The following is a 22951-nucleotide window of genomic DNA, read 5'->3' as shown; positions in this document are numbered from 1 at the left end:
ATATCTATTAGGAATTTAAGATTTAAATAATTTAGTTAGATATAAAAGTAGATAGAAACACAAAATAAAATAAATCCACAGATAGTCAAGTTTGGGAAATGTGGAAAAACAATTTAATATGATAATATGTTTTATATTATATCCTTTGCAGTTATAACTTCATCAGGCAAAAAAATACCTTTCTAATTCCGTTACATAATAAGTAAAAAAATATATTTAAATGGCAAAGGTACAAAAGCAAACAGCATTATATCAGCTATTTTCTTTATATGAGCGTCGGTCAGCGCTGTCGTGCGGATAATAACATGAGAAATGGGTCAAGTGTAAAGAGGGTGGACCCATGTCGTGTGGCTGTCCGAGCTGTGTCTCTAGCCTCAGTAATTATTTAATCTACAGTATGGGCCGCATCCAGGGATATTGATTTTATAAATTTGTACTAAGTAATGTTCATTCAGTTTTAGTCAGTATTTTTAGTAGAATGGAAGACTATGCAACACTTTCTTTTTTTATTTCACACCATGTCGTCGGGGAGCTGGTGTGGGACATTAAAGAGATAGATTACACACAAGTCTCAATTCTCATTAGTATGATGAAAAAGTATAGCTGTCATGACTCGCGGCTTTCGCGCTGCAGTCACTCTGCAGACGCGCGTCACTTAGCGGCAAATTTGAATTGTACTCTTAGACCTTTTATTACAGCGTCATTTGTGTGGTGTCAATTCTAGTGGATTTACAGCTATAGCGCTGATGCCACGCTGCAATTGCGCGACTTATCTGAAAACGCCTTTACATGCATTAAGTTTTTTATAGGTATTAATTCCAAATCGTAAATAAAAATGAAACAGGAAAATTGTTTTGAAAAGGATTACAACACCCTACAATCACAGTAAAATGAATCAACAATGACTTTAAAACGAAGAGCGTGACCCGCCCGCCCCTAAACAGGAGCGGATCCACCCCACCACGGACAATGGCGTTTGTGTGTCATATTACACGGCTTTCAGGGAATAAACAATTCAATTAATTTTAATTAAGTTTATCAGAAATATAGGTGCGGTGAGTTAATGGATGCGCCCTGGTGTGACGTGGGGTTGCATGACCGGGGTCACTCCTTCGATTAGTAATGTATACTTAACGCTTGTAATTAATTTTATTTAGCCGAATTAATTAAATTAATATGTTAACCTAATTTATGATGTAGGTCATGTTTTGCTATTATGAGTATGCCATGTTCGTGCTAGTGTCACTGCTAAGCTATTAGGTGTAATTTAAAATATGTATGTATATATTATGTAAAGGCAAGCCGTCAGGAATCGGCTTATATAGTAGTATACTTAGGTAGAATTCACACTTCAGATTTATACGAGGACAAATCTCAACTAAACAAGAAAACTCTTTAAAACACGGCTTTATTATTTTATAACGCAATAGATCGAAAACTACGTATGAATTATCATATTAATAAACTTGATAAAGAGAAGTCTATTCAATGTCAACATATCGCACATTTAAATTGAAAAGAAAAAATATTTTTCCTCTAGTTACACGCCATTAGCCAATGTATTTACGTCTACGACCGGTCCGATTTAGTCTGAGTTCATTGTAAGCATTCCGTCTCAAATAGTACAAATAAGAACTCGTGAGGCGTTCCCAGGACTCGTTCCTGATTCAACGCGGTGACTCAACGCATGCACCATGAATCATGACTCATGTTCAAGTCGCAAACTACAATCTCGGTTTACGTTTACCCCACTACAAATAACAATGGTGTGCCGAACGCAAACCAACGCGTTGGCGACTTTAACCTGGTAACCGGACCGGTCTGGCGGCCTATGTATAACAATATAGGACCGCGACAGCCTCCGCAACGGTACATGTTTGTGCAACCTTAAGATCTCGCGATTGGTGGTACACTTTTGTATCATGTATCAACAAGGTGTTTTGGTACTTTATGCAATGGAAATTGAGGTTATCGTCATTTTATTTTGGTTGTAAAACTTTAAAGATGTGTTTTCACCAACACTTAACATATTTTGAACATATTGATTGAACGTGTGTAATTTATATTTTTAATACAGGTAAGTTGGAAAATCATTTTAAAATTGGCACGTTACATTATGGTATGCTAGCACACCAAATTAACAATTAATTTATGCTAAATTCTCTCATAGGCATCAAGTCGTTTTAATAAGTATAGAGAAACAAAAATACGCGACATCGCGAACACATTTGATCGATCGTTCTATTCGATTTGTTGATCTGAGACAAAAGTTTGATTTTTAGAACCTGCTTTATGCTTATATCTTTGTTGATCCTCCCAGATAAGTGAAGAAAAGATCTGTATTTCTGAGCTATTGATTCGTGATAAAATATGAAATCAGATACATTTAGTACATTTGTGAGTAGATATTTAAATCATTTTATAGCTCACGGTCGATTTCTGAAGCACTCGGTTGCCAAACAATTTGCTAACTTGTAGCGACAAAAACACAGAGCTTTGAAATTTTTTGTTAGTTTCAACGTACTTTTTCGATTTTAACTAACCATGTTTTCGCGATTTCGACAATTTTAGACATGGCCTTTTAATTACAAATTTTAATTTAATTATACGCAAATTGCTTTTGCGAACTGAAACAGATTTTGATTATAATTCAGTGATACGAAAATTTGCTCAAACAAACTCATTCTAATACTTAAAAATTAATCTATCTGACATTAGATAAACCAAAACATGGATATCTTAATATTGTAGAGATCATTTTCGACGATATAAAAATAGAAGATGTCGCTAGAAATACTAATAATTATTTACATAACCATTAACCAAAACTCAATTATATAATATTCAACGATAATTCGTTTTTTAATCTGCCATAAACATTTAAAGCTCATTTTAAATTCATAAATAAACTCCAATTCAACAGAGAATGTTTTGGTAATACCAGCACAAAATAATACATAAATTCGGTATTAATCTGTAAATAGCCACGGAATACTAATAAGGAAAATGCATCGCGGCTCGCAGTGGCCAGTGGGCGGCTAGTGGGCGCCATGTAAAGTTCAAATGATTTGTATGTAGAGCCATTTATGTTAATAATCTAGTTTACAGATAGCATTTAGATAAATAGGTCTTATCGATTAAATGTCAATCGAAAAATCGTATGATTAATGAATAGTATGTATATTAAGATTTTGAATTTTTCATGTCTTATTCTTATCAGCTCTCTGGGACATTTTGATTTGAACCGTACAATACTTTTGGAATAAGAGAGCTCTCAAACATCAACTTCTGAGGCAAATTTCACGCGATTCCGTTTCACCTTAGACACCTTGATGGTAGAAAGATCTGGATAATTGATGTGACATCTTCAACATGGCTATCATTTAATAGAAGCACAAGAAACTGTTTCGTACACGCCGCGTGAACACCGAAATGATCTCGACGCGCGTGTGCACTTGTGCAAACTGACAACCGGTTCTTTTTGAGAGTTTACAAACACCTGATATAAGAATATATTATCCATGGAAAGACCCCAGTAACGTACTGGCAAAACAATATTATGTTATAATAACAACATATAAAATGTAAAAATATCTAATTTGTCTGGTAGTTACTGAAAAACCTCCAAAGATACGTAAAGATTTACCCTCTTATGCATAGACTTTTTTTTTTCTAAGGACGGAGCAAAGCTGTATTAAAAAGTCTGTTTCTCAGTGCTGATGGCATGACAGCCTTCGTGCAGAGGCTGCCATGCCGTCCTTAGATAAAAAACGTTTATGAATACGGGGGTTAAAGTCTTATATACAAAGTAATAATCAGAATTCATTTACGTAATCGCTTTTGTAGTTGAGCAAAACACTGACGTCTAGAACAAGTTATAAGATCTTAAACTGCAAAACAAAAAATATCTCTCATAAAAACACGTCCAATGACCTTTAGATGTGAAATACGGTGGATTTGCGAGCGACTTATAAAATATCAACTATTTAGTCACCAATGAGTATTATTCTTTATAATGTAAGCAACATGTGTGACTATTTTCGTCTATGACAATGTAACGCTTATCCTCTTGTTATCAGATGGTCCTATTTAAATAAATTAAATCGCCTTAATGCGCGCTATTGAAAAATATGGCGTCTATTTCATTTGTAAAACGAATAAGACTCTTGTTATTTTGTATCTTTGTCGAATTTCAAAACAATATTTTAATTTCAATGTAGAATTATATTTAAATGTTGCAAAAATAAAAAAATAAATTTATGAATATGTAGCCACCATTATAGAGGAACAGATGGTTGCGTTCCTCTCCGAAATACTCATGCTAAGATAATAGTAACTTCTCCATTTTTGAAAATAGAAATTAATAAAATTGGATTAAAAGTTATGACATTTTTCCACAAAGAACTAAAAATCCTTAATCAGATAAGATGTCATCGCATGTTTACAGTACACAGCTGTAAAAGGTAAACGTGCCATAAAAACAAAATGTATGTAGTTTCACATCTCTCGTGGTCGGATAATAAACAAACAAGTCACGGGTCCGTAATATATTACGTGGTATCAGCTATGATATACGGTCTACTCTGGTTATTTGCTAAAATATTTATTTCAAGGATGGAACGGGTCTATTTCTCTAAAATTTCCTGCGAAGTAATTCTTTATAACCAGTTGTTAAAGCTTATGTTTCAAAATATACTTAAATATGGAGACTTTTGTTGTTAAGATGATACATATGTATCATATAAATGATAAATATATATCAATAACGACTTGTATTTGAGTTAAAAAAAATTCACGTGGAATCGAAAAAGGCCCTTAAAAGGAAAGTGATGAGGAAACAACGTGCCTTAAGTTCAGTGGCTCTGTTTGACCGGCGAAAACGTACAGAGCCTTACATTGTGTTTTTTATTACTTGGCCCAATTTTTTATTTATTCAACCACATGTTCATATGCAGTAAAACATTTGAAATAACAATAACATATTATACCACAATTTTAAATGTCAAATTTATATGCGCTGTCCGCATTTATGCTTTATGTAATTAAATTATCACAACTTATTACAAAACATATTTTATTCTGTTAATTAGAGATGATGTATTGATGTACTTGGTGGTGTCCGGTATCCGATAATCTTGCTCAATTCTACCGGAAACCACTTGAGTTTTAATAACGAACGTGTTATTTAATGACAGTAAATATCTTACTTGATTACCTGTACCTTGGATTTCTATACCTAAGAATATGACTCTTACACGTTAAATTTACAGGATAAAAATATTATGAATATCTATATTATACGCCCTGAATTCGCAATATCTCATTCCTAAAAGCTTGTTCTGAAATATTACAGAGATAGATTTAGTTCCATATTACTATAAACATTATTTTTAAATCAACTTGTTAGATTTTTATTTAAAAGAAATATTATAGCGCAAGCAAAGCCACGACCATAATTTGGTCACGTTATAATCCTACTAATAACTAGAATATCAATCTTTTATTGTATCCGACCCAAGGCCACTTCGGCTCATCTCTACAGTTGATTAATCGGACCAATTTATTAACGGTTAAAAAATTAACCACAGATTGTTCCATGAAACGTACAGCAATAGGTATTTCATGCATGCGACGCTACATTAAACGGGCATAGCGTAAAAAATGGTCAAATAAATATGCTTTCATCTTTAAAATTGCTTATTAAAGTTGGGGATTTAACGAGTTTACCTCAAGGCAAAATGAGGTTATGATTTTAGAATAAATTTTCGTTTACAATTATATTCCCTGTTGTAAACGAAAAAAAATCCTAGTATATCATTGCAGTTATTTCAGGATATTCTTTTAGTAGAATATGTTTACCTTGACTCCCGAGACGAATGTCCGCAGGCTCAAAACCCAGGGTACTCATCTCTAACTTATCGATATGTGGATTATTTGTCAATTATCGTTTGCTTTAACAGCGAACGAAAATATCGTGAGGAAATCTACATACTTGAGTTGAGAATTCTCCATAAGGATTTTTAAGGTATGAATTCTGCCAAACCGTACTAGCTAAGCGTGGTGGTTTAATGCCTAAAAACACGGATTACGGATCCCTTTGCTACTCAGAAGTAGCAAAGGGATCCGTAATCAGCAGTGGGATAATATAAAACAGTACAATAATATGGACTTTTTTAAGAACTATAATATTTTTATTTATTGAAGTTAACAATCGCTCTGTCTTACATAATAATAAAAACCTAGAATGAAGATAAAAATACATAAACAATGTTACTATGTAAGGTATGACAATCTATGTAGGTACTTAAACAAGTAAATAACATATGTAAACATTTCCTTGAGAAAATATGACTGCAACAACTTCCCACAACACGCAATATATTTAAATTACATTATAAGGATCTTCCTAGTCGGAACGTGCTCATTTAATGCGAATAATCATATTTATACTTTATTTTAATCGTGTTGTGTCAAGCACTAGAGGATAAAGCCGCAGTAACTTCTACAATGGAACGAAACACCGCCCGCAGTAAAATGGTTTAACAAAAAGGTTTTTCGTGTTCTCCCTTATTGTATTTTCAATTTAATCTCATTTTGGATAAGTATTTTGCGGGATGATACTGACTGTTTTATTAAAATAATGAATATTTGAATTTGGAATATTTTGTTTATAAACAGGCCACGGAATCAAAAACTAACAGCCTGTCAATGAAACGTCATTACCGCAATTAAATGCAAGTCACATTCTAAGCCTGCCTGTACGGTTGCTTATAAATTGTATTCATTTTCATTTATAGACAGACATTAAGTACGATTACGCTGACAAACGTAAAAACCGGTGAACGACCAAAGCGATTTACAATTCTATCTGTGTAATTCCAAATACATAATATTTATATGGCAACTCAAATGAATGAACTCAAAATACACAATGTATGTCATAACCACTAATTGACATAGTCTCATAGACTATGTAGATAAAATAAGTGAGTTTAAGCAGTAAAATTAACGAGATCTGGACGTGCTGTCGTAAAAATTTCTCTGTTCTCATGGGCAACATAATTAGGTGAGCATGCGCATATAACTAGTTGACCATAAAAATATTTGAAATGACTTTAATAGCGAAGAGTCTGGAACTCGTGCGCAGATTATTTTCCACAGTATAACTACAATTATCTTATCTATGCCTTTAGAGATACGTCTTACGGTTCTCATAGATAAATGCGCATTTTTCGAGCAGATGACTTGATAAAAATCGCTGGTAAACGTTGGTATCCAGTTAAAATAACGGATAACGGATATTACCACTTCTCATGGACACATACTGCCAGAGGAATCAGGAAATTAAGAGTAGTTGAGTTCTTTGAGCTTGAGTTTTCTTTAGATTTTGGCGTCTTGACATTTTTCAGACAATTTCCATTGACGTACGTAGAACATGTATATCGATGGACAACTGCAAAATTTCATAATACGATGGCTCCTCAGTAAAGTATCGTATCTGTAAAAATAGCGATATTCAATTTTTTACCGTTTCGTTATGTAGGTATTGTGTACTACCAAAATCCATTAAAAAAGTTGGTAAATGATTTTTAATGAAGTGTTTTTTCGTTTATTAACTTTTGAATTAAATGGGTTTGGTACTCAACAGTACATACCTAGATAACAAAACGCTAAAATGTGAATATCGCAATTTTTCTAGATTCGATAGTTTACTTAGGAGCTATCGAATAGTGGCATGTGTCATCCACAACCGCAAATAGATGTATTAAAGCCGTTCGCCGATATAAACGGTGACTTCTCACGATGACGCGGCGCGGCGTGTTTCCGACCGATTGCCATTCCGCGCCCGTGGCCAGATTACCATTAACTAGTGTCACTCGGTCTGTTTGTGTCAACGAACTAATTGGCAAACAAAAGGTGCAGACGTTATGTCGTACTGTGATTGCAGCGCTTGCACTTTTATATAAATATGTGTGAAAATATTATGAGTCATTTGTGGCAGGAATAATGGTGTTAGTACCTTTTAGGTGGTCATGGCATAAGCCTATACTATCCAGTATGGGCCAATCCTAGGTATAAGTTTGCACTACAACTGTTAGGTACTTTTAGTGTAGATATAATGGGTAGCTTTTGTCAATAGAGAACTTGAAACTTTTTTATAAATACATTATTAAAAATGTATGCCATTCCAAAATCTAACAGAAAAATAAGTTCTAAAATACACGCAATAATAAGTAGTTATCAAGTAATATTAATAGCAAACTGTGACGTCACCGAGTGCCTCCGGCCATACCGCTGCGTACGTGAGAAAGAGATAGCGTTATAACACCACCACGCCCCTACTTTTGCTCATAACAATATTTCAAATATGAATAACGACTTTATTTTGCAAAAAATTTTGGTCCTGATTTCATAGAAGAATATCTTTTTTAGAATATTTTTGTCTAATATAAAATATTGTACAAAATCAAACATAGGAAACTACCTTATTAGTGACTAATTACCAGTCTATCGTCGAAAAGGAGACTTGACAACTTCGGAATTGCAACTGAACTCTATGGTGTCATGAGTCTTTATAATACTTCGTGTAATTAGCCAGTACAAGGCAACGGTCTAAGACAATGTGTCTCGCTTAGAGAAGCATGAACGAGGCCGACGAGGTTCTGAGCTGAGACTAGCAAGTTCTCGCAGCAATTTGTTGCACAAGAACTTTCAGACTTATTTAAACTCCCGGCAATATCTCTCTACACATAAGACTCCTCGCAAGTCCTGCAAGCTTAAAAATTTGTCGTGACTGTTTCCACACTACAAAATCGTTTGTGGAATGTAACTTCTACAAGTTTTCTTACTAACTTAATTCCTATTTATCTTCCGAAAAGACACCTGATGTTCAACTATTCATATTTTAGCGAGCTGATGTCGCCGGATATGATAAGTATGAAATTCTATCATATCTCTAGCGGAATACAGTTTCTGGTGTTATTCAAAACACTAGTATCAAACTTAACAAAATTTTGATTCGTCTTCAATTTTATTATAGCAATTTTATAACGTTATCATTAATAACTTAAAATAACATAACTAATACAATAAATACGTAGACTAATCGCTAAGCGAAGTTTATTATAATTATGATTTATGACAAGTCAAAACAATATGGTTTAATGATTAATATAATAAAAGTTTTTAGGATTTTTTCAAAGTTCCACAAATTAAATACATTTAAAATATATTCCTATTTTTTTTTATACCTATAGCCCCCTCACATTAATCCCGGCCGATAACCTGGGAATCGCGGATATATTTTCCGACATCGGAACAATGTGGAGTAAAAACTTGCACGAGCTTGTAACAGTAAACGATTGACTTATGGGCTTGAACAACGATGCCTTGTTCTCCCTTTTAATAATAATGATGAGATTCGTAACATTGTAGTAAAAACTTCTAAGAAAAAATTCAAAAACTGAGAATGAAAGTAAAATATATTACGCAAGTCATACAACAGCCGAGGTAATAATAGCATAGTTTAAATTAACTAAAATTAAAACTTTGCAGAAACTTCTCTACAAGCGATTTCTGTTAATTTTAATTTTTGATAGTCGCATTTACATAGAATTATTGAAATACTCTCTAGTCTAAATGCATCTGAAAGACCCTGTGTAATATACTGCTGCGCAAACTTGCTAATATAAACACAGGTAAGTTTCATAGGTTAAGGTTTCAATCTCCATAAAGAATAATTTAAGAAAAAAACACGACGTTCATCACGATCTCAGCGACTTGTCGGAGTCCTTGCAAAACCACAGCCGAGCTAATAAGAATAACAATGACGAAATATCAAGTAGATATAATACAGCATACACGTGGCTATACGTCGAATCCAGTTAAATTATATTTTCTATTAATTATATAAAAACAACCAATTATTATTAATTTGCTGAATCTAAATTAAGTTAACAGATTAAAAACACTGAATTTTAATAATCCTTCCGATAGGTCATGTTTTGTTTTCCAATTACTTATCTATTTCAAGGTTAATTAAAAATAATAAACGTATATACCGTTTTAAATAAGAAATCAAAATATGTATAATAAAATAAACCAAGTCCAATCAAACAAACATTTCGTAAGGTTGTGAAAATAAAAAACACAGATACAAAATCCGAACTCATTAAAATAGTAGCGCGAAGGCAACAATAGCATTTCTGACGCGCATTTTTACCTAACAATAATTTATACAAAAGAGCAACACCTCTTACCTTCTCGTTTGATATTGTTAATAGAATAAACGTGAATAATAAAAGCGTAACAAGCTAAGCGATTTCATTCACCTTTCAAATACAACAGGCACAACCTTTCAGAACGAAGCTTTGAGCTTTCACCGCGGCAACGACATTCATAACTAAACAATGTCACTTACTTATGAAATAATCCAATGTCTCTTTATAATCAATTAAAACACACCACGTTTTGTACAGAAATACAACTGTTTTTTTTTTTGTATCGTCACTGTATTTTGGCGCGGAAGTACGTTCGGTCTGCGTCGAGTGTAAACGAGGACTGAGGTGCGCCCTCTCTATTGAGGGAAGAGGGGCTGACTCCGACGCCGCGCCGCACACTCTCGCGGATTTTACTTAAATTGACGATACATTGCTGCTTTATACAAGCGTACTGTGGCCATCATGAGAACTTTGGACAATTTATTACAAAAAATGATGGTATAACGTTATGAAAATTACTTAATTCACTTTTTTATAACAATATAAACTATTATAATAGATAACATATACAATATAGAATAGATTAAAATAATTTAGATTGGTCTAAGAAAAAACATACATCTTCATTTATTTATCTCCTACATACAGCAAGAACATGTCATAAATTAATTTCCAGTACCAATACAAATAAATAACCAAAACAAAATATATACTTTAAAGTGTAAATCAACATAGCCAACAGCCGTCAATGTACATAGCACCGCGCGATAGCACCTCCGCGGCCCGTAGGCCGGCCGCGAGGCGGAGTGTGCAGTAAGGTCGAAGACACGAGTTTCGGCGCGAACAGCCGGCCGCCCTGCATCGAGATCCGCATCTTGCATACACTGATTACCTAACATAACATCATCATGTCCCGCAGGCTCATATGGAGGCAGTATATCTCAAGCAAATGTCCCAAATATATTGTTAAAGTGTGAGTAAAGTGCGTCATATAGAAAATGTTTGCTGTTATGTAAATATTATTAAAAGTGAAACTAAGAGAAAAAGGGTTTTCTCTCTCTAATGCTCTGATTGACATCATTCTGCTCGCTTCTTCCGTTTCATGTTCTTAAACTACTTACGCTGTAAACACCACAATAAAGTTTACTTCAAACGGCGACGATACGGCGCTTGCGAATCCGCAAATCGCATAAACCAAATTCTTAACATAAACTCTATGCTATAAAGTAACATTAACATGCCGATTCTAATACCTTAGGTTTTGCCGACGACCTGTCGCATTGTCCTGCAGATCCGCATCTAGCATCGTGAATCATTTAATACGACCACTAGACGGTTTACTATTTTAGTATTGCAGACCATTAATAGTTTATGACTTGTCAACTGTCTCCACAATTATCCAGTTGTTAACTTTGGGAAAATAACAAACTAACGACTGACATTTTTACTCAGGGAAAGTGACTACACTGGGTCGGATAGTAAGTGCAGTGCAGTCCAAATATAAAATTTTGAAAGACGCTGTATCGGTTGCCATAACAAGCTGGAACCGTCTTGCTGGATACTGGCTGTCTCCGGAACGCGACACGTCGAAACAAGTCACTATGACAGATTTTTCACCATGTCCGTTGTATGGTGGTCTCCGTCCAATGGGTTTCAAAATATCCGGTACTTTCCTACAATCAAATAAGTAAAGTCATTTATATCCCGATGAAATTATGTAGACTGTAGAGTAATAGTCGATAAATATTAAAACAAATTTCCAAACCATTTTGAAAATACACAACTTATATTTATCTTCGCAAAGCTCAATATTTGCAATAAACGCCTACACTTTACATTATATGCGGAAAATGTTCACTGAAACATCTAACATTATCGATATTAATAAGGTATGAACACAAAACACACCCTTATTTAGTTTAAGAATATATCCGATATATGCTTGAGTAGAGGGTTACACCACTTCAACGAAGTGGTCGCACTTATTAGCAACCGAGCAAGGGCTCTAAGGAGAGCATGTGGCCTCTCTAGTTGCCAAATTGCTAGTCGAGCCAATTTAGAAGTTTCGGGCTTTAAAAATACAGTTTGTAACTTGAGAAATATCCAAACTGCACCTGAACCTAACATAAAGTTATAGCTGAAGGCGTAAATGGTAGTACGAATATTTTATTTTTAGTTCACCTTGCTTCAGTCAGCATACATCATCGTGATATTCGGCATGAAGTCTAAGCTCAGGTAGAGACACTTGAGTTTCGGGCCTTAATTTAACCTAAGATCTTAATTAATCCCCAATATATATTAAATTAAACACCCAACTTCTAAACAGTTAAAGATTTAATCTACCAAATGCAAGGAGTGATAAATGCAAAGCTGTTGTTAAGTAAAAAGTAATAAAGGTTATCATCAGCAGTTGCGAAGTTGCTCTTGACAAATGTATATTACACAGAATTTAATTAGATACAGTAATTGGTAATAGTAAGTGTTAAAACGTCAGTGGATATCTTGCATAATCGGATTTTTGTCTCATGAAGAGCGTAACGCTTTATAATATAAAGTTTTGAGGATGTTGCTATTATTTACGTGCAGCTGTGGCTGTTGCTTTCAAATTAGGCTTTCACATCTCGTCATAAAAAAGTATTAAACCTTCACCGATCTTTTTAAATGCAATACATTCATTATTTTTAACCATTCTATGAGAAAAACGAGCTAACATTTAAGATAATTGTTTCCATCCTTTAACTACTTTGGAAAAGGTTCCACGTCTTGTAACATTACCGGTTTGTTAGTATTTAATCATCGCTGTCTGCGACCTTGACAGCGGAAGGCTTGTGCACAACGCGAAACAAATGCTTTCGCTTCACCTTGCGACGTTGGCAACACCCGCTAATTCTCAACAATGATGATAGATGGCGATACTTGATTTAGGACGCTTATTATTAGGAAATATTGACATAAAGTTGCCTTTATGAAAATCTAGAGCCGGATATTATTTTCCACATTATTTGTTTGAGTGGCAAGTTAAACTTTGCGTTGGGGCATCAAATTGCTTGAGCCGGATGAACAAACAATATAGGTACGAACAAAATACCATCTTATTCTTCCTTCTCTTATAAAATGTACAAAGTTCTTTCTGCGTCAGGTCGTTATGCGTCCTAATAAAAAATATAGAACTAAAATTTAAGTAATTTTTAAACTAAATATATTACAGGCAAAGTTATTTTATCATTAGCAAAAATTACGTGACTCGATAAAACAAACAAAAATTGCGCTTCAACTAATCAAATTGCAAAGAAACTCCTTTTCTAAAATAAAACCCAAAGATCAAAGTTCATTGTTAAGTTGATGCTTGAAGTATCCATTGTTGAAGGAAGTAGTACCTACTGCCTAGGGTGTAAGACAATCGGGGCCTTTGGAAGCGTATCGAGAACAATGCGCCAACGTATATATATGTATGTACATACTTAAAAAGTTACTTTACGTTTAGTTTCATCAAGTGGTGCTTAGAGTTTGCATAGATTGGTTTTCCGTAATGACTGCACCTATGTATTAAAGTATAGGGATAGCGAAACTAGATTGGGTAACGTGACATTATAATGAATCAAATAATAATGTTGTTGTAACGTGTCATCCAACCACAGCTTTAGCTTTCAAGGGCGTTTTTAAGAGCATTTTTAAGTCCTAACTTTATTTTTGTTAACAAATATTGTCAATTATTATCGACGTGCCGAATTATGTTGTCGCGTGCTAATAGTTCGCCGCTCCTGTTATAGGAAAACAAAGCGAAATACAACGAAATAAGGTCTTCAATTGTGGACTCTCACTGTTTCATGTCTTAGGGTGAAACTGGTGAGTTGCTGCAATACTTTGTAAACTGGGTGGTTTTACTGATGTTTATGGGCAGACGTGTTCTTCCTTATTCGAGCGGCCTGCTTTCCTCAACAAGAGGACACTAGTCTAGTAAATGTATGTGTGGTTCTTTGTAGTTTCTTTAAACACTTCAACAATCTAAAACCGCAAAATAGAAACATCTCATAGCGCTCTACCAATAACTTTAATGTATTATTCCGAGGGGTCGCGAGGACCGAGGGTGTCCTCAACTGCGACATAATAGCCTGTGGAAAGACAAACGTATGGGCATTTCTATTTCAGAACTTCCCCTTCGGATTGAGTGATGATTTACGTCGTTGCTATAAATAATTATGATATTTTTCACAATCCCCTGGAGGCTAATGTCCGCTCTCTTTATATTGGATCGATTCAGCGCTCCCCTGCGTCTTTTCTTGAGACGTAAAAATGCCATAATGTTTACCCTGTCCTGCGTAAACTCACTTTACGGCGGCGCTAGTAAAAATGTCACATTAAGTTCGATGAATAACCTCTTGCTGCGGGTATTGGTGTCAGACAAACAGGATTTGTATGTTTTATAAAAAAAGAAGAATTTCTTATTTACCTAATCAGTTGCGGTTTAATGTAAGTCAAAAAGTCTGGCTCCTATTTTTGGTAAAATAATTTGCATAGGACACCTGTGGAATAACAGTAAATAAGATTATTATAATCATTTGCATCAACTCATTGAAAATAAGTATCTATCATAATACAAGAAGATCACGCCATCACTGGCGTACCAAAATTAGTTGTAAGATGTAACGTAGAGCTGAAACATTGCTATTTCTTGCAAAACTGCTCATCAATTCCTTCAGTAAACATTTAGAAGCCCCGTGGCATGATTCAAAGAGCTTTAACGTCTATAAAGACGTTTACTTTCCACGGTATCAATGAATTTGTGGACAATGTTTCGAGCACATTCTCTCAAAACCGCAGTGAAACGGTGAATAAAGCATCTATTTTCTAGGTAACACCGTCTCAGCACGTGATGCTCAATGTCACCCACAAAAGTGCACGACTTTACAACATTGTAAGGTGTTCCTCATAATGCGATGAAAAACCAAACTAACATAATTACGACTATGGAAAAGTCCATCACGAAACATAGTAAGCGATGTATACTCAAGTTTTCAGTTCAATGGAGTAGTTTTAACCATTGTTGATGCACAAATCTTGCCAGTTAACCTACATATAAATTTACAATAAATTTGGAAATCTCGATATAAAGATGTAACTATTAAAATACCTATACCTCTGGCAACGCTTCAACTGTCACATTACTCCGTTGAATAAAAAAGAACGACATATTTTGTGACCAGCACGCGGTTTTATATCCAGTGAAATATGTTTCTAACGCAAACCGAGTTAAGATTCTATAAACATTGCATTCCCGAAGTGGACAAAAACAACAATCTCTTAAGTAGATAACTAATTAATTTAATACATCTGCGCTCTCAGTAAAAATGCAACAACAGATCCATCACTCCCCTAGTTTTCCTGACACTCATTTTTTACACGCGGTCGAAGTCGTGTCTTTTAACACAGGAAATCCACACACGGGGTACATTCGTATAAATGTTGACGCTACCCGTTATCACGAAGTGTTAACGAAACCATTTTATATTTACTGTTCCCAAACAAATTAACTGATCTTTTTTTTTTTTAAAGGAAAAGTAACGTGGCCCTACTTAATTTTAAGGGAGGTTGTGAAAACAAAGCTTTGCCGAGTGTTAAAGCGTCCTCGGCGCGTTTGAACAATGTTGACTCTATATTCGTAAAAAGCCCGTTTAAATGGTAATGGCGCCTGGAATCATGTTGAATTAACTTTTAATTATTGTGTACTTCTTGCTTTAAAATTCGTAGAGCCATACGATAGATATATTTATATGCAACATGTATGGGGCTAAAACTATTACACAGAAAACTGAGGGGAAGCGAGAGTTTACAGAGAATTCCTGAGTCCTAAAACTTGATTCTACATCATTCATATTCCGATCCTTTAAAGCCGAAATTGCATCTTCTTATACAGGCACAGCAAACTGACCCCATAGACCTGATGGTAAGTGGAGTGTGAACCAATAGAATGTCGACTGACGAGAGATGATTACCCCTCGATAGTCGACACAATTATGCCGGCCTGTTGGAACCGGATATACAGTCTGATCCCGGAACGCGACACATTTAGCCTCACGCGAGCCATTATGGGGGTTTTAACACCTTGTATACGGTGATCGCTATTCGGGCGGATATAAAATATATCCTACCACTAGCAAAATATCCCTTGAATTTAGCTTTGTAAAAAGTTATATGCACTTAATATAAGGCGCTCATTCATCACCATCTTAACCATTTATGCTTTAAAAACTCCAAGTTATAATTTTCATACGAACTAGCTGGTCACGAGGGTATGTTTAATATGTATCTGTGTTTATAGCTCTTGTATTTGTCCGTATACTTATCTTGCCCCGACTATAAGCGGTCATGTGCTATATTAGGCCGCATTATTAATAAGAATTATATCATAACGTAGCAAATACTTAGCCTATAGAAATTCTTTAGATTACATTCAATCGCCAAGGTATCAAGTTTAACTACAAATAATACAGAAAGATCGAGACAAAGTTGTCACTTGTAGGAGGAAAATAACAAAAATCTTGCATATTGAAATAAAAATATGCAGCGTATTTCAAGACATTATGTCAGTGCTTGCAAAATATTTTTTCATCTACACAAACTGTTCAAACAGCTAAACTCGCCACCCTATTCATACTTTGAATCCATTTAAATGTGTATTGTGTTTTTAATTTAAGAATTCCACGCTACTTATTTGTTCAGCTGGTTATCTCTAGAGTTATCTGTTTCTATTAACTCAAATTGGATGAAGTTTTTCATTTCGGAGAACGTTATCGTTTGTAGTCATGTTTGTAAATGTTAAGTACCTGTTTTGTTATTGTTTACCTTTTTGTGTTCTAGAAGTTTCATTTATTTTATAGCGTTTATTAGTAACTATAAGCGTTGCCTCAATTACACCCTGAGAAGTGGTCCTCATAGTTTGAACCCGTCAAAATAGCTTTAACTATATCAGAAATTGGCCCGGATACAAATAGAAAATGTGTGATTGCGTTTTAAAAACCGAAATCTAATATCAACACTTTAATAATATTTATTATTATAATATACTTACGATTAAAAAACACGTTTCCATTACCAAAATGTGTTTATTAAATTCATAAAGTCATGTAAGGAGCTACATAGACGACGTACTTATTTTATACGCGCTGACGCGACGATGCGCATATTTGGGACGCGCGGTCCCTGCGCGTTTTCACCGAACATAATACACATTACACACGATGCGTTTGCTGCGCATTTTAGTTGCATTTGAAACTATCGTCAACTCTATTAAAAATGTCGTGTGCAAACTATCATATTTGTAACGTCTGACATCGTACTTATATGGTCGGGTACAAATCCAAACCCCGCGTGGGAAGCCGCCACCTTTAACGACTTAACTCAAACACAACAACAACATTGTACAACATTGTACCTCGAACTTCGGAGAAGACTTTAAGCTTGCAATTGTAATAAAATTAAGTAGGAAACGGTGCCAAAATTAAGGGTTATTGTACTTAATATTAGAATATCTTTAAAATATTTTAGTAGATGATTGTAATATCAAGGTAATATAATATTTTATATACTACTATAACTTACAAGCTCAAAGCACGGCAAATAACTACATTAACAATAATTTTCTTTGACCAATTCAAATACTTTACTATGAACATACATCTTCAAACGAATCATGAGTCATTTGCCAGTCCTGAACTGTTTAATTCCAGAACAATAATAACATAATGTTTATACACTAAAGATTCGCTTTTAGCCTCTTTGCTTCAGCTGCTCAGCTTATTTTAATATAAATATGGGTGTTGTATTACATGTTTAATGAAGATTTCTTAATTAAAAACAACCGCGTAAGGCAAGCTGTAAAGAGCACCTGTGGATTTAATATTGCAACATAAGTGCGGTCGTTTTCGGCAAATCCGAGTTGTAAAATTCTGTATTTTTCCTACAGAACTTTCGCAAATATATGATAGTTTCTTTAGGTGTATTTTCTTATATTATTTGTTTCATTTTGTACAGTTTGCCAATTAAATGTTTTTATTTTTTAATGTCTTTTCATAGACGCAAACTCACGTGTGTATTTTATTTTATTTATTTCTGATAAAAACAATTGTCTGAAAAATATATAAAAGTACGATTACATATAGGTATATCGAAGATAATTGTACAACTAACTACATTATCTTCTTATACATAGTTAGAGATGATCTACTTACTTAACGAAAAGTTCTCACCATTTATTTCGGTTTATACTGAAATGTAGAGGGTCTGTGACCGAATTATGACTCCTGTATGTTTTACGAATTGCAATATTCATAATCAATTACATTATTTGGCCTAAGAATTCAATACAAATGCTTTCTACATCCAAACGCTAAGAAATCATCATATAAAATAGGATAGTGGTCAAAATCTTTTATAATCTGTATTGATTCACGTTACGTAATAGAAAATAATGTTATAAAGTCATGATGATTCATCGGTAGTCTTTGAAAGTTCGAATAAAAAGAAGTGAAAGGAGCGAGAAAATTAGGTACAAATTGTATAAAACACAAATAACATTTATATTACGTAACTTATATTTAAACAGGTAGCATAAGAGTAAAAACAGACCACCTAATTATACATGAACACCGCCGTGACAGCCATTAAATTGGAAGAGCCAAACCCTGTTTGTACTGTCTGCCTATCCCTTCGGGGATAAAGAAATGATGTGTATTTTGTTTTTTTTTGCCATTCTGAACACATACTTACTTAGGTCATCTTGACTGCGATGATACCGTGATAAAACCGACACGAAGTATGTATATGCTTACTTGCTTGCTGTTGCAAATTGTTAGGTGAGATTGCTGGACGTTCGAACACCCTCTAAACAGACTAACGGCGCATGATGCTTCTGATATTTGAGTGTTTAATGAGCACCGCTAACCTCCTCTACCACTTAGGGGGATTAGATGTAAGTCTACCACGCTGGCCTAGTACGGATTCGGAGACTTCATATACCCTCAAAATTCTTATGCCAAAACATCTCAGGTATGCAAATTTGGAGGTGCGTGTCCTTGGGTTTTGAACCTGCGGACATTCGTTTCGGCAGACCGTTCCACACCCAACTAGGCTGATGTTTTTATTATATGGGCGCCAAAGATCAATCAATGACAATAGCTCGTACGCCGGTCTATGATGCTATACTAAAACCTAGCATTTCAGATAAACATCTAAAAAGTCTCTATAGTATTTAGAAATGAAAACTACCTCATAATAGCTTTATTTATTGTCCTCTCTTATGTTAGACAATTTTCAATATAGTTAAAAGGTTCAAATTTGACTGAGAGGACGAACGGTAGGTAGTAAGAAAATGTTACAAAAATATGTAGAGTCGTTAACGTTACGCCCACAATAATACATAACTTAAAAAATCTCCAGTGTATTACGTTTTACTAAATCTTATGGTGCTCCTCCTATCAAAACGGTACGCTAACCGTATTTTTAGAAGCTATCTATTCGAAATTTATAATATATTATAAGTACGTAGAAAAAATATTACACATTATAAGTATTTCTACAATATGTTATCTTTACTTTGGTTGTTTGATTTTTTTATAACGTTGATATTATCTCGTAAAGTTCAAAATGAAAATGGCACTAAAATTGGCGATACCGTTCATTTACTCTTAAAATACCTACAAATCATTTTAATTTGAATCTAACTCCATTATATAGATAATTTAATACGAAATATTTCGTTAATTTAAAATTTTCAAAAATATCTGTTTTTTTAAGAAATCATTTTTAAATCTTGGATTTTCTTGGTGCTAACTCATGCGCCGAAAAATTACGGAACGAATGCTCAATGCCGCTTGTTTGGAAGAGTGCCTTAAGTATTTCGAGCACCAATAGCTTCAGAATTTCCAAATGTATAAACTATTTCACTATTTATGTATTCATACACATAAAGTCTAATTTCATGGTGAAGTCGGACCAATGCCAATGTAACAATAACGTAAATGCTGTGGTGACAATGAAAATAAACTTGTAATGTAGTGTATCCGAACTTTTGTCCAAACTCGGTATATATAGGTAAGAACACAGACATTGTCTCAGTCAAGTGGGACAAAGATGAAATTTAAGTGGACCGTGTTAAGTGCCATAGTTTTGGTGAGATATTGGTCTTGTGTCTTTGTGTAACAACATTGTTAGTTTTATATCTATACTGCTTTACTTACTTATATGTATGTGTTAACAATTGAAGTTAAAGATATATTTTAAGCTATAAACTAATTGATAATAGTTATCTTATCCCCCCTCCGTAACCCCAGCCTAATACAAGAACCTATCTATTCGAAATTTATAATAAGGTAACAGAACCCTTCAAGGCCCATCATCCAATTATAAAATCTTCATAAAATCGTAGTGGGCTTTTGCACTACAACATATATTTTTTTTTACCTGAAACATGGATGGTGGACCTTGTTAGGAACCGGGCTTTCTCAGGACATAATACCTTACACATAGAAAAAACATTAAATACCATAATTCTACACAAATATTATCTTTAGAACTTTAGTTATTAATTTTTTTGATGGTAATATTGTTTCATTAATTTCATACCGTAAATGCATTTAAAATTTAGGATTCCGTGTAAGGCATCTTCTCCTAAATTACGCATTATCATAATTTTCAAGCAACATTATTAGACAGACACTTTAATAAATAAAATAATACACATTTCAATAACTAAAATTTATTTTTTAAAGTATATATTCGTAAATCTTTGCATATTCGCGCCCATTACTTGTATAAAAGTATGAAAATAAAGCTCAAGGCCGTTTGCTCAGAGGCGGGCCTTAAGAATGAAGGTAATACAACCCAAATATCATAACATTACTTAAATCAAAATAGCAAAGTATATCTATTATCGCCGCTAATAGTATTCTATAAACGTTACCTCAAATTTGTAATTAATTTTTAGTAAGTGTCTCTTTGTTTTTCAGATATTACTGGCAGCTGATAATGGAGGTGAGTAGAGGTATTTACCGTTTACGGACGCTATAATTACATTAAATACATTTAAAGAAGAGTAAAAACTTCAATTTTCAAAAAAAAATCTCTGTTGTATTTCGCCCCTGATGTTTTAATAATAGTAATTTTTGTTTTTATAAACTTATATGGAGAGCCATCTAGCGAAAAAATGTGTTATTATTATTCACAGTAAATTAAGTTAATTTTTGTATGTATTTTTATTCACTCATAAATCCAAAAATAATATTGTATCCATTCTAGACTTCTATTAAATTGACTGTGACTCTAATACAGTAGATGGAGCTCCTGAGCCGTGCTTCGGGTTACTCAATAGTCGCCATTACCACTATTATGACACGCACACAGAAGCACCCACCACAAAACGTCCCACCGAAAAAGAAGAAGTAACCAATAAAGTGAGACGAAATAGAATGAAAAGAATAGAAAAATGTAAGTAAACATATTTCTATTAAGAAACAATTTAATCTATATATTTCTTTATTTTTAACCTGATAATCTACACAACCCGATGGTAAACACGAGTCCAAAAGGCTTACGTAGATACATGTATCAATCTACTGTAATGGATGTACACATAATGGCTCACATTGGAACGTGACTTGCCAAACGAGCTCCTATGGCTGATTTTTAGTAGTCGCTATCCAGTTGGATACAAAATATTTTATAAAGTAGATGTCTTATACTTAAGTTTTTATCTGCCTCTACCACAGGCCTACCTGTAGTAGTACCTCTTTCTTGGTTGTAGACTCTTGCCAGAGTGGTGATCGTCATGTAGTGTTTTCCGGAGTGTTCTTAATTTTTATAATGAGTCGTGCGCGTGTATAATCGCTATGGATTACAAAATTAATTAGCTAATATTTAAAATATATAAATTTACTATTAATACATCCAGTACTTATGAGCTTCGCGTTATAAAATATTTGATAACTTATAATTTCTATTGAATATGAATACATGTCTTTTTTTCTTTTTCAGTGGTGCAGGAATGGTGTAAGTATTTTTTAAGCCATCTTTGTATCAAATTCTAAAATGCTTTTAACGTTATAGATGGAAACTGAAATTTACACTACCTTATGCTGGTCAATCTAAATTGATAGCAAGAGAAAACGATAATGCTAAGTTGTTGAGGGGAGGCAATCAGTACAACTATCGCCATCTAGTGGCGCATATCTAAAATAAATGACTAGGGCGCGGTAGATTTGTTAGGTCGCAGGATCAAAACTGCGCAAATGGTATTGAAATTAACGAGACGATTTTTTGAGTGGATTGGCAATAACTCGGTCTCGTATACCTCACCTGATGCAAAACTATCTAGTGTCTACTATTCTAGAGCTATCTTACTTTTCTTACATATGAGGTTAGGATCCCATGTGTTTAGCTTTAAAATTTTGGTGTAGTTACGGGACTTTCGAGTCTGTATTATAGTTTTAAACTTATTATAAAGTATTCTTATAAAACTTATACAAATATATTTATTAATTATTTAATTTTTCCGTTAGTGATGCCGTGGACAGCAACAGCAGCGTCATCAGGAGAGCCCCAAAGCAACTTTATGGACAGTTTCGTCGCTAGTTATTACGACCTTATATCTTTTCTATTTAAAATGTTTTGAAAATAAACTGTTTATGCAAAGTCCATTGTTAAAACTCAGTTATCAGTGTTCAAGTTTTATTGAATTT

The 22951-nt window shown here is 34.0% G+C and overlaps 1 protein-coding gene across 3 annotated transcripts; it reads left to right on the top strand.

Annotated features, from left to right (window-relative positions):
• The first annotated feature begins 7016 nt into the window (after positions 1-7016).
• LOC115455079 lies at positions 7017-22924 on the top strand. Of its 3 annotated transcripts, none has more exons than XM_037443328.1 (5): positions 7017-7066; positions 21224-21258; positions 21546-21701; positions 22248-22262; positions 22772-22924. In XM_037443328.1, the coding sequence occupies exons 1-5, from the start codon at positions 7050-7052 to the stop codon at positions 22882-22884; spliced, it is 336 nt and encodes a 111-aa protein (XP_037299225.1). In that variant the 5' UTR covers positions 7017-7049; the 3' UTR covers positions 22885-22924. The 3 variants fall into 3 exon arrangements, with proteins under 3 accessions (XP_037299225.1, XP_037299226.1, XP_037299224.1); XM_037443329.1 differs by lacking the exon at positions 7017-7066 and adding an exon at positions 20342-20387; XM_037443327.1 differs by lacking the exon at positions 7017-7066 and adding an exon at positions 20347-20387 and having other exon boundaries at positions 21224-21248.
• The last annotated feature ends 27 nt before the right edge of the window (positions 22925-22951 follow it).

The sequence above is a fragment of the Manduca sexta genome, chromosome 26 (assembly GCF_014839805.1).
Source record: "Manduca sexta isolate Smith_Timp_Sample1 chromosome 26, JHU_Msex_v1.0, whole genome shotgun sequence".
NCBI lineage: Eukaryota > Metazoa > Arthropoda > Insecta > Lepidoptera > Sphingidae > Manduca > Manduca sexta.
Note: the sequence above shows the minus strand (reverse complement) of the source record. Positions and strands in the feature narration are given on the sequence as shown.